The following is a 13,714-nucleotide window of genomic DNA, read 5'->3' as shown; positions in this document are numbered from 1 at the left end:
CTGTCCGCTACACACACTTTTTATAAGCGTTATTTTTCATTCAACAAGAAATCATCTTGCCTTATTCCAAAACGCTCCATTCAGATCATGGGAGCGATCCTGTATGCTTTCTGACTTGGCAATTGTTTCGACTTGAGTAGAGTCTGGACAGCACTCACCTAATGATATAAAAGTTTACACGTACATTCAAAGAATGGAGAGATCAGTTCTGAGGCTCCTGGACCTGTCCGTCCTGAATTCCTCTAGTCCGCAGTGGCTGTGATTTAGACCTCTGCAGTAGTTTATAAGTTAATGGGATCAACAGTGTGGTGAGTTGAAAGACCTAATTTGGGTTCATCCAAAGTGAAAAATAATAAATCCCTTCTTTGGTGAAAAGCACCATCCAACCTAGAGGGTTGCATTGCTTAACTCTATGCATCATTTTAAGGTTGAGATGAACAGCTAGAAACCTTGACTTGCAACACTTGTTCCCTCAAGACGCTATTTGGTGTAATCATTTTCTAGAATTTATAATGGGCAATTAGCACTGCAATTGTTTCGTCACCTTTGTATGTGAAACCGTTTTCAAATAGTAACTGACTACACTTCAACGATGTTCTTTCTGATCAAGCATGGAGGACTGGGCTCCAAACTATTCTGCTAAGAGGAAGTACAGCTGTTGGTTTCGGCCATAAACAAAATAAGTTTCCTATCCCTAGGTAAGGAGAGTGTGACAACTCTTATCCTAAGCAGGATAGCCCTGTCCAGTCATGAGTAGGAGTTATTAGAAGAAGAGGCAATCCAGATATCTGCGTCTAGGGAATTCTGGCCACAATTCTTTTCCTGACATAAGCAAAGTAGAAAGGCACCCTTTTTGGCTCTCCTAAATTCACCCAAACAGACGCCTTTGGGTAATGCTGATTTCTTCTGTGGCATTGTCAAGTCCATTGTGCTTTTCCACCAGTTACACTTTTTCAGGGTGTGGTCCATAAGATTACAGTGCACAAAACACAGCTCATTCATATCCCGCTAGGACTTTGTCACGCACGCCTGGAATCAAATGTTTAAAATGGAAATCTAAAAAAAAAAAAAAGGAATTCACTGTCCCAGAGGACCTGATTGTTACTGAGTAGTAGTGCCAGGACTCCCTCCACACCCCTCCCCCCCCAATCCTTAGAAGTATTGCACCTCTGCCGCAAATTGCTGGTGCTGCTCTTTACAAATAGAATTGAAGAACTTCAGGTACTCAGTACCTGATATTATCAGTCAATTTGAAGCACCAGTATTACCTGTGCTTGCTCCATGCTATGTGCTCGTAAAACCACTCTTGAAGGTGGAGAATTTAATATCCCCGAGAGGATGTCTGTTATTATACTGTAACTTCCCAGCCCTAAACATGCAGGGCTGGAACTTAAGCAGTTATCTATATCCACCTACACATTTTTTTTTAGATTTAAGGGAGCACTGGTGTTGCTGGCATCCAGGCGTCACTCGTACTGTTTCACAGTAGGATGATATCCATGGCCTATATGTTTACCCATCAATAGGTATTTGTTTGTATGGCCATCACGCGCATAAAAAAAAAAAAAAAAATACTAGCTTTTAAGTGTTCTGGGATCTTGCACACAACTATTCAGTTTTCATGATTTCAATGCAGATTTCCATTTTGGAGAAGTAGGATTGTTTATTATTTCACTGCTGTAGGGCTTTCTATCTTCTGAATGATGTCTGAAGATCTTCAAGCATCGAAGAAGGAGATATTTATTTGACAGTAGAAACATTGCTTTAAAAACTGTTTTATAAATAAACATTGAAGCTATGTAGATTGGTGTGAATTGCTTGGTTTACGTAGTTTATACAAAAAGATAGTGTTTTGTTTATTTGGGTGAATTATGCAATTTGTGTAGTAGCGAAATGGCAAGAGCACATTTAAACATGGCTAGGATACATTTTTATATGGTAGATAATAGCTCCATGAAATACAATGACCTAATCTTTATTTTTTAAAATACAGAGAGTGATTTGTCAGAGCTGTTTGGATGTCTTGTAGAGAAGGGTTGGTCCGAGTGTCTGAAGCAGAGTGCCTAAAATTTGTTGTCTATGTTGTATGTGTAGCTAGACAACTGAGCGTAATGAATTGTGTGTTTCAAGCACATGTGTACCAGAATAGGATGTTAATGATTTAGTGTCTAGCTCATGGGTACTCACAAATATTTTCCCAGGGGCCACACTGTTTGGTCTTTGATGCGACTGAGGGCCACTTTGCTGCCAGCATGGTGGCGGTCGGAGGGCTGGGTGTAGGGCAGGGAGGTGTAGTGGTAAAGTGTGTGTAGAGGAAGTGAAGCATATACATCTAGGGTCTGAACTGTCCAATGTGAAACCAGAAACTTGGGTATAAATCACGGCTTTTCTATTTAACCATATTGTGTGATCCTAGGCAAATGTTTTATTTCACTTTACCTCCTTTTTTCATCATCATCACATATAAGAACCTTGAAATATGCCTTCAGGATGTATGCTGTATAAAACCTTCTGTGTCTGATTTAATAAACTGTAATGTTGTTCATGTTTTATAGAAACCCAGTTCTCCCAAAGAGTTCACATAACAACTGACTTGCCTTTTAGTTCACAGTTCACATTGTTGTCAGGGTGTGTAGGATGGAAGGGGATGAAAGTTTCTAAATTCATTTTTGAAAACTATCACTTTAAAAATACTTTGAATATAATGTTGTGTAGTAAGGTGAAATGGTTCTGCAGGTTAATGAAATGCACTGTTTGAATTTCACAAAGATCATACTTTTATATTTTTTCTGTAAGATGTCTTTAGTAATGAAGGTGTTTCTAAAGTTAAGAGTTCCAAAACACCCTAGTTACTCCTTTTCTTTAACTTCAATTAGACTCCAAATAAATACTTGCCCGTTTATTTAACAATTTTTAGTTCCAGTGCTGAGTCCAATAAACAGCAGCACAGTGCTGCTGTTGACCTCCGGGCCGCAGGTAAATGTCAGGAGGGTCGCATGCGGCCCCCGGGCCTTTACTTTGAGTATCACTGGTCTAGCTGGACCATTAACCACTTTAGAAGGAAGTAGCAGGAATTCCTATAATGCCCTTTCCTTGGTAGTGAGCCTGTTCACTTGGTGGCCGTATGCTGAGGTGAGGGTATGTTTAGATAACTTGTTCAAAGTTTAGGTAGCAAAGCGTATAGCCTTGTCAAATGGAATCAAGGAGTATTGAGGGAGGCCAACTGTAAGACTAATGGGATAGTGCAGTCTGCTATGTATGTATGACTATAGTTGTTAAAAGGTGTATATGTTTGTGTTCTTATGTTGAGTAATTGGCAATGTGAAGTGTCATCTGTTGGTAACAATGACTTCCATTTTAATTGATGGGTAAGAAAGAAGCCTTTGCTTCTGACTAAAGAGGCACATTTCACTGAGATGGGCTTTAGGTGAGGAAGTGGACTGATGTGTTGAGTGAGAAGGGAAGGACAGAACGTTGAGTGGCTATTTATTGGAAAAGAGGTAGGTGTTTATCTATGAGTCCCAGGCCTCTGAGAATGACTGACTGGAGAATTATGAGGAGTGCCAGGAGGATCGAGAAGGGTGGTTGACAATGCCAAGATGACTGATAGGTCCAGTGGTATGATGATGGATGAAAGTCAGTTATTATTCTTAGTGGTGATAAAGCGTAATGTGGTAAAGTTCTGTTACAGTATGTGTAGGACACAAGAGCATGACTGAAAGGGGTTAGGAGTTAGAGGAAAGATGAGGTGGGATGTGATTGAAGATAATTCTTTCTAAAATCTTAAAGTGGGTTTTAGGTACTGGATGATAGTTTTATGGGGTTGATGGATCAGAGGTAGGTCTTTGGAAAGGTAAAAGTAATGAAGATTAAAATAAGGTTTAGTATGTGTCAAATTTGTCAGAACAGTTAAACAGAGAAGTCAAACTGCGAGGTTCGCAGATATGAGGGCAAGAGATCTCATAGTCTGGGGGTTAAAAGAACAATGTGGTGCATACGATAGGTTACACGCTTAAATTATAGGAGTGAATTTAGAAGGACATGTGGTGAAATGTGTGCACGTATGTAAGGTGGGGTTAGCAAGTGGTGAGAGAGGACCTAAGGGTGGTGGAGCAGCCAGAGGTCTGGTCACGGTTCTATGGTATTGATACGTACGTGAAATGTTATTGACAAATAAGCATGGGTAAAAAATAAATCACATCAGTTGTTCGCTGGACTGCTGCCTATGTAATTTTACATTACCAGTTTCTTTGCAATTAGCATGAAAACTGTTTTATTTTCTAACAGCGAAGGGTTTATCGTTATTTGTATTTTAAATACTGGACTCTACTGTTTGATTAGCTATAGTAAAAAGATACTGACAATTATTTAATTGTCTGATGCTGCTCCCAAACAATAGTAATAAATAGCGTATGGTACTCTGCACATCTGCATATGTGGTTTGTACCATGGCATTTCTTTCATGTGTATTTGTTGTAGCAAAAGGTTTTAACCTCAATCAGGATTCAAGGAGATACATTTGTTAAGCAATGTAACTTCACAGTCAAGAAACATTGTGATTAGTAGGAGAGCTGTTTCCCTGTGCAAAGTAATTATTACATGCTAACTCTGAGACATTAAAAGTATTTTTCTCATGTGACGTTTGCTATACTGTGGTAGTAAACTAGAATTTGACCTTTGCTCTGTAGTAATAAATGTGAGAATGCTTTAAATAACATGGGTTATTTGGCTACATTAATTTGCAACAAATGTATTAACCAGAGCTGGGACACAGATTATCACATCCTTGCACCAAAATAAATCTCCTCGAATATGCCTTGTTACTATTAGCAAATTAATTTTCCTCTGCCAAGGTATTGAGAAATGCACCCTGGAAGGGACTAAACAGTGTTTTCTCATGTCACCTACACTGTAGTTTGGGCGAATATGGAATTGGACCATTGCACTCTAGTGATAAGATGATGCATATTTATTGGTCAAACAGGTATTATTGAGTCACATTTATTTTCACTGGTTTGACATTATAATATATATATATGTTCAATGGCTTGTGTAGCTGCAGATACACATGTTGTGCATTATCCAGCCATCTAGTGTTGGGCTCGGAGTGTTACAAGTTGTTTTTCTTCGAAGAAGTCTTTTCGAGTCACGAGACCGAGGGACTCCTCCCTTTCAGCTCCATTGCGCATGGGCGTCGACTCCATCTTAGATTGTTTTCTTTCCGCCATCGGGTTCGGACGTGTTCCTCTTTGCTCCGTATTTTGAATCGGGAAAGTTAGCTATTTATCGGAAAATTCATCGGCATTGTTCGCACTCGGTACCGGTCTAGTGTTAGTACATCGACACCGAAAGAAGAAGCGTTCCGGCGGCCCTTCGGGGCTTCCACTCTTCAGCGGGGCCTGGTCGGCCCGACCGCGTCCATCGTCGAAACTCATGGACCGGACCCCCTTCCGCTTCTGCCCTAATTGCCACGCAAAGTAGCCTTATACAGACCAACACTTGGTCTGTAATCTGTGTCTCTCACCAGAACACAGGGAGGATACTTGCGAGGCCTGCCGGGCATTTCGATCGAAGAAGACCCTACGCGATCGAAGAGCCAGAACACTTCAGATGGTGTCGACACTGGCCGAATAGATAGACGTCGAGGAAGAGGCGAGATTCTCCATTCACGAATCGGACTCGGACGACTCCGAAACTGAGCAGCCGAAGGCGCAGCCAAGAACTGTGAGTAAATCTGCCCCGGCCAAGACTCACTCCAAAATTACAAAGGCCAAGGGGATGCCACCGCCAACAGGCCATGGCTTAACCCGAAAACACGGTGATTAAACATCAGCACCGAAAAAGGCCTCCCAAGAGCCTAAGACATCCGACTCCGGTCGAGATACCGGCTCCGAAACAACTCGACGTCGAGAGTTCGACACGCCCAAAGTTAAAAAGGTTTCCTCGGAGCCGAAAAAGGGCGTACCGAAACCTTTGGTGTCGAAACATGCAGCCTCAGAGCCGAAAATAGGCTCCTACACAGAAGAGCACGGCTTTCCAGCCAAATGCAAGGGCACAGACTTGAGCAGGAATTAGGTATGGGAGAGCCAGACCATACTCAAAGGAGGCTGCACATCCAGAAAGAGACTGGTAAAATTAAAACTCTTCCTCCAGTAAAAATAAAAGGAAAGCTAGCATTCCAGGAGGCGGAAATGCAGCCAAAAGCAAAAGAGGCAAGAGACAAAACACCACCAAGGTTTTCACCACAGCCTTCACCACTGCACTCACCACATCTGTCCCCGGTAGCAACACCCCCAATGCAGTTGCCAACACACACGGGGATGACACAAGATGACCCGGATGCATGGGACTTATATGATGCACCGGTCTCAGACAACAGTCCTGATTGCTACCCGGCAAGGCCGTCACCACCAGAGGACAGCACTGCATATATGCAAGTGTTATCAAGGGCAGCTACTTTCCATAATGTAGCAATGCATGCAGAGCCGATAGAAGACGACTTCTTATTTAATACCTTGGCATCCACTACAGCTCTTACCAAAGTTTGCCAATGCTCCCAGGCATGCTAAAGCACACCAAACAGGTGTTCCAGGACCCAGTGAAAGGCAGAGCCATCACGCCTAAGGTGGAGAAGAAATATAAACCTCCCCCAACGGACCCTGTGTTTATAACACAGAAACTGACACCAGATTTGGTGGTCGTGGGAGCAGCCAGAAAAAGGACAAACTCCCAGTCGTCAGGAGACGCACCACCGCCCGACAAGGAAAGTCGGAAATTTGATGCTGCAGGCAAGCGGGTGGCAGCACAGGCAGCCAATCAATGGTGGATTGCCAATTCGCAGGCTCTACTGGCTCACTACGACAGGGCACACTGGGACGAGATGCAACATATAATACAGCACTTGCCCAAGGAACACCAAAAGCGTGCCCAACAGGTTGTTGAGGAAGGACAAGCGATTTCCAACAACCAAATAAGGTCTGCAATGGACTCGGCAGACACAGCAGCACGGACAGTGAACACTGCGGTAACCATTCGCAGGCACGCATGGTTACGGAGCTCAGGTTTTAAACCGGAAATCCAGCATGCTGTGCTAAATATGCTGTTTAACCAAGAACAATTGTTTGGGCCGGAAGAGGATACAGCAATCGAAAAGCTCAAAAAGGACACGGACACGGCCAAAGCCATGGGCGCGCTCTAATCCCCACAAAACAGAGGCACTTTTAGAAAGCCACAATTTAGAGGGGGGTTTTGTTCTCAAACCACAGAGCCTTCCACCTCACAAGCCAGACCCACATATCAGGGCCAGTACCAAAGAGGTGTTTATCGAGAATCGTACAGGGGTGGACAATTCCCAAAAGCAAGGGGGAAATTCCAAAGCCCTAAAACCCCTCAAGCCAAACAGTGACTTCAATGTCACAAACCCCCACTCCTCAACACCAGTAGGGGGGAGACTTACCGCATACTACCACAACTGGCCAAACATAACTACGGACGCATGGGTCCTAGCCATTATCCAACATGGTTATTGCATAGAATTCATAAATGTTCCACCAGATGTGCCCCCAAGAGCACACAATATGTCCAAACAACACTTAGACCTGTTACAGCTAGAAGTTCAAGCATTGTTACAAAAACAAGCAATAGAACTAGTGCCCAAACATCAAAAAGGTACAGGTGTCTACTCCCTGTACTTCCTAATTCCAAAGAAAGACATAACGTTGAGACCCATATTAGACCTTAGAGCTCTGCATCTCTACATCAAATCAGATCACTTCCACATGGTAACACTTCAAGACGTGATTCCCTTACTCAAAAAACAGGACTACATGTCAACGTTAGATCTAAAGGATGCATATTCCCATATACCCATACATCCTTCTCACAGGAAATACTTAAGGTTTGTAATACAAGGAGTGCATTACCAATTCAAGGTGTTACCATTCGGAATAACAAAAGCCCCAAGGGTATTCACAAAAAGCCTTGCAGTAGTAGCCGCTCATATAAGAAGACAGCACATGCACGTATTCCCCTACTTAGACGACTGGTTAATAAAAACCAGCACTCAACAACAGTGTCTGCTTCACACACAATACGTTATAGAAACTCTACACAAACTAGGGTTCTCTATAAATTACCAAAAATCACATCTACAACCATCCCAAATACAACAATACTTGGGAGCAACACTCGACACAGAAAAGGCGATTGCCACTTCAAGTCCACAAAGAGTACAAGCCTTCCAAAATATAATATTAAACATGCAACCATACCAACACTACCAAGTGAGGTTTGTAATGAAACTTCTAGGCTTGATGTCTTCATGCATAGCCATTGTCCCAAACGCAAGACTACACATGCGGCCCTTACAACAGTGCCTAGCAACACAATGGACACAAGCACAGGGTCAACTGCAAGATCTAGTGTTGATAGACCGCCAGACACACTTCTCGCTTCAGTGGTGGAACCCTGTAAATTTAAACCAAGGGCGGCCATTCCAAGACCCAGTGCCTCAATAGGTGATCACAACAGATGCTTCCATGATGGGGTGGAGAGCACACCTCAACCAGCACAGTATACAGGGACAATGGGACGTTCAACAAAAACAACTGCATATAAATCATTTAGAACTGTTGGCAGTGTTTCTAGCATTAAAAGCATTTCAACCACTGATAGCCCACAAACACATTCTTGTCAAAACAGACAACATGACGACAATGTATTACCTAAACAAGCAAGGAGGGACACACTCGTCACAACTGTGTCTCTTAGCACAAAAGATTTGGCATTGGGCAATTCACAATCACATTCGCCTAATAGCACAATACATCCCAGGGATTCAAAACCAATTAGCCGACAATCTGTCAAGATCATCAACAGACACACGAATGGGAGATTCATCCCCAGATCCTACAAGATTACTTTCTGCGTTGGGGAACACCAAAAATCGACCTATTCGCAACAAAAGAAAACGCAAAATGCCAAAACTTTGCGTCCAGGTACCCACACCCTCAGTACAAGGGCAATGCGTTATGGATGAGTTGGTCAGGGATATTTACTTACGCTTTTCCCCCTCTCCCACTCATTCCTTATCTGGTAAACAAACTGAGTCAAAACAGACTCAAACTAATACTCCTAGCACCAACTTGGGCTTGCCAACCGTGGTACACAACACTGCTGGACCTATCAGTAATACCTCACGTCAAATTACCAAACAGGCCAGATCTGTTAACTCAACACAAACAACAGATCAGACATCCAAATCCAGCATCGCTTAATCTAGCAATCTGGCTCCTGAAGTCTTAGAATTTGGACACTTAGACCTTACACAAGAATGTATGGAGGTCATTAAACAAGCTGGGAAGCCTAATACAAGACATTGTAATGCAAAGAAATGGAAAAGATTTTTTACTCCTGCCACAATAATAAAATTCAACCACTACATGCTTCTGCAAAAAACATTGTATGTTACTTATTACACTTAGAAAAATCTAACCTAGCATTCTCATCTATTAAAATACATCTCACAGCAATATCTACCTATCTGCAGATTAAACATTCAACATCGCTCTTTCGAATCCCAGTTATCAAAGCTTTTATGGAAGGATTAAAAATAATCATACCCGAGAACACCACTAGTCCCTTCGTGGAACCTCAATATTGTATTAACACGACTCATGGGACCACCATTTGAACCCATGCACTCTTGTGAAATGCAATACTTAACTTGGAAGGTAGCCTTCCTGATAGCTATCACTTCTCTTAGAAGAGTAAGCGAAATACAAGCATTTACTGTACAAGAACCCATTATACAAATACATAAACATAAAGTGGTTCTCCGTACAAATCCAAAATTCTTACCAAAAGTTATATCACCATTCCACCTAAACCAAACAGTGGAACTCCCAGTCTTTTTACCACAACCAGACTCAGTAGCAGAAAGAGCCTTACATACATTAGACATCAAAAGAGCACTAATGTATTACATTGACAGAACAAAACCATTTCGCAAAACAAAACAATTATTTGTAGCCTTCCAAAAACCTCATGCAGGGAATCCTATATCCAAGCAAGGCATTGCTAGATGGATAGTGAAAAGTTTTCAAACCTGCTATATTAAAGCAAAAAGGGATCTACCTATTACACCAAAGGCGCATTCCACTAGGAAAAAAGGCACCACAATGGCTTTTTTAGGGAATATACCTATGACAGAAATTTGTAAGGCAGCCACATGGTCTACGCCTCATACAGTTACAAAACATTACTGTGTAGATGTGTTAACAGCACAACAAGCCACAGTAGGACAGGCTGTATTACGAACTTTATTTCAAACAACTTCAACTCCTACAGGTTAGCCACCGCTTTTGGGGAGATTACTGCTTACTAGTCTATGCACAGCATGTGCATCTGCAGCTACACATGGCATCGAACGGAAAATGTCACTTACCCAGTGTACATATGTTCGTGGCATGAGACGCTGCAGATTCACATGTGCCCTCCCGCCTCCCCGGGAGCCTGTAGCTGTTATAAGTTGAATTAAATTTGTAAATATATACTATTCTTATACACATTATGTACATACATACTTAATCCATTGCATGGGCACCTTTACTATATACACAACTCCTACCTCACCCTCTGCGGGGGAAAACAATCTAAGATGGAGTCGACGCCCAAGCGCATTGGAGCCGAAAGGGAGGAGTCCCTCGGTCTCGTGACTCGAAAAGACTTCTTCGAAGAAAAACAACTTGTAACACTCCGAGCCCAACACTAGAATGCAGGATAATGCACAGCATGTGAATCTGCAGCGTCTCATGCTACGAACAGATGTACACTGGGTAAGTGACATTTTCCATATATATAGCTACTTGTACACAGACGAGTACTGTTGATGAAAATAAATCCTACTTAAATCCTTGATTACAATTTAAGAGCAGCTATTATTCAGTCTTGTGTTTTGCGTCTCATGTATTGTGACATTTCTTCCCTCCTATTACTCCCCTGTCGTTTTTTTAATGAAGTAAACTGGTTGTGACAAAGGAAGAGAAAAAAATTGGCCTCTACACTATTTACGTGAATCCTGCAAACACTCATCAGTTTGCTGTTGGAGGGAGAGATCAGTTTGTCCGGTAAGTTTTCATTATATCGTAAGCATAATGGATGAAGAAGAGACTTTGTTTCATTAAGATTTGTGGTGTTTGTTAGCTATTTAAGCTGATTTCTCTCTTCTGCTGTACCTGGTTGTGTGGATTTACTTACTCATACTTTATTAGCCACAGCCAATATTACAGGATTTCAAAGCCAGCTTACAGAGCTGACATTTAAAAGGCTTAAGTTTCAATCTAGCTGGAATGGGGTTCCCGAGAATAGGATTCTCTTGGAAATGTCCTCAATTATAATCAAAATACAATGCTCGGATCTTTATTGTCCATCAGAATCACACACCCATATTATGAACTGTGGGCCTGACTTGTGTGGCTTTAAGGCAAACTGATCATATTCTAACTGTTATTTTTGGGGTTTACGAGAGTTAACAATTAAGGCATTTCCTCTTTTCATCAAATATGTCATATCCGTGTGCCAATTGTGGATAGTTGGGCCATCTAGCAGCTACTTTACGTTTTGTGAGCATCAACCCAATACCCACCAAGCGCCTAACCTCACCTATGACATCTCTATCATACCCCAGCAGTCCCAGCATCGGTGTGAACTGTAGCGTTGCCACAGCGATAACCTTCAGCTCTCTTAATTTCCACTTTCCAGAAGTTACGCACCCCAGAGCAAACCCATGCTGTATATGTAAAGCCGGCCACACTCTCGCCACACCTCTGATAATCCACTGTGTTCTGCATGCTGTACCTGAACAAACGTTCTGGAGTATAATATACCCAATTGATGTATTTGAAATGTATCAACCTGTGCCTACCATTCTAAGAGATCGTCTGTACTACTGAACAGCATTATTTTCATTGATTGTCTGGTATTACGAAGCCCAAATCCCTCTGCTGCTCCAAATGAGACTTGGGCCCTCATTTTGAACATGGCGGAATAGCCCGCCACCGACCATGCTGATGGTCGACAGAAGACTGCCAGTGGCGGCGGCAGGCATCCTGCCATATTCAGATGCATGGAGCCTCATCTCCATTGATGGGGGTGAGGCCCGCCATGTCAGTGGCCGGGATGGATGCTGCTCCACCCTCACCACCATGTCAGTCCATACCCTGCCAAGCCTATAATGATGCTGTTATAGGCGTGGTGGTGTACGGAGACGCGGCGATGCCAGCGGAGCAGCATCCAAGGAGCCTTCCCTCCCGGAGCAGCGCCACGGAACAGGTAAGTGCTGTCCGAGAGGGAAAGGTGTATGTATGTATGTATGTATGTATGTATGTATGTATGTATGTATGTGTGTGTGCGCCCGCGTGTGCATGGGGGTGTGCGTTAGTGTTTGTGAAGGGGGGATGTGTGTCTGAGTGTACGAATGCATGTGTGCATGTAGGTGTATGGGTGCATGAGGATGTGGGGGTTTGGGGTTCGGGGGGGAACCTGTATGTAGGGGTGGTGGATGGTGAGGGGGGAGCTGGGAGGCCTACATGGAGATTTGGGGGAGGGAGGGTTGGGGAGTCGGTTTTCAGGGTTCGGGGTGGGGGCGATTCTAGGCACTTGGGGGTGTGGGTGGGGTAGTGGCAAGGAAGGGGGACTGGCTGTCACATGCAGGTGACCGGATTGAGAATTCCTTTCACCTGTATGCATCCAGACAGGAAATCCCTGGTGGAAATGGGATCATAATCCCACCACCGGTCTGGCCTCCACTGCCTGGTCGAATGTGCTTACTGTTGGCCCGGCGGTCGATTCTGGCCTGCGGTGGGTGGTAGTGAACTGGCTGCTTTGCAGCCAGTTCACTACTGTGTTCAGAATATGGCGGTCTGGACCGCCATGCTGTTGGCGGTAATGACTGTCGGTGTGGCGGTCATTATAGCCATGTTCATAATGACCACCTTAGTTATACCAGGTCTGCGTGCCTCCTGCGCAAAGGCATAATGTCTTGGCACCAGTCGCTTTGGGGCCTCCTCCTGCAGCAAGGTGGACAACGCTGGCATATCGAGTGGTTCAAAGCGGTAATTTCCCAAGAAGCCAGTAAATTGACTAAATGTATTCTGTCCTTTATGATTTGGCGTGGAGAAAGTGTATGAGCTCGGTGAGTAGCCAGAGCTCGGGAGACTGAGCTGTAGGTGTCATGTCACCACCTGCTGTCAAATAGACGTACGGAATGTGGCTTGTGGCGGCAGATTTAGGATAGTTTTTATAGGTAGTTTGGTGGTCGCCTTCCAAGAGATTGGCTGTCATACACTTATCTAAATTGACTGTGGGAACTTGAACAACTTTTGCCGCACATTTTAGAAAACTGCAGAATCCAACTTGGAGAGAAGACAATGTATTCTTTGACTGTTTGTAAGGAAATGCCTCCTTGGCATAGTTACCCCCTGACTTTTTGCATTTGCTGATGCCAAGTTATGATTTGAAAGTGTGCTGAGGCCTGCTAATCAGGCCCCAGCACCAGTGTTCTTTCCCTAACCTGTACCTTTGTTTCCACAATTGGCACACCCTGTCATCCAGGTAAGTCCCTTGTAACTGGTACCCCTGGTACCAAGGGCCCTGATGCCAGGAAAGGTCTCTAAGGGCTGCAGCATGTCTTATGCCACCCTGGGGACCCCTCACT

The 13,714-nt window shown here is 43.5% G+C and overlaps 1 protein-coding gene across 3 annotated transcripts in view; it reads left to right on the top strand.

Moving 5' to 3' along the window:
• The window catches only part of DCAF8 (DDB1 and CUL4 associated factor 8), a 285,829-nt gene that overhangs the window by 69,113 nt on the left and 203,002 nt on the right, over nt 1–13,714 (top strand). For all 3 annotated transcript variants that reach the window (XM_069217992.1, XM_069217990.1, XM_069217991.1), the window contains one exon: nt 11,019–11,126. In XM_069217992.1, the coding sequence (XP_069074093.1) occupies nt 11,019–11,126 (108 nt within the window). The remainder of the gene's footprint in view (nt 1–11,018; nt 11,127–13,714) is intronic.

Source organism: Pleurodeles waltl, chromosome 12 (genome assembly GCF_031143425.1).
Source record: "Pleurodeles waltl isolate 20211129_DDA chromosome 12, aPleWal1.hap1.20221129, whole genome shotgun sequence".
NCBI lineage: Eukaryota > Metazoa > Chordata > Amphibia > Caudata > Salamandridae > Pleurodeles > Pleurodeles waltl.
The sequence above is the reverse complement of the archived record's forward strand: the minus strand, read 5'-3'. Positions and strand labels throughout refer to the sequence as shown.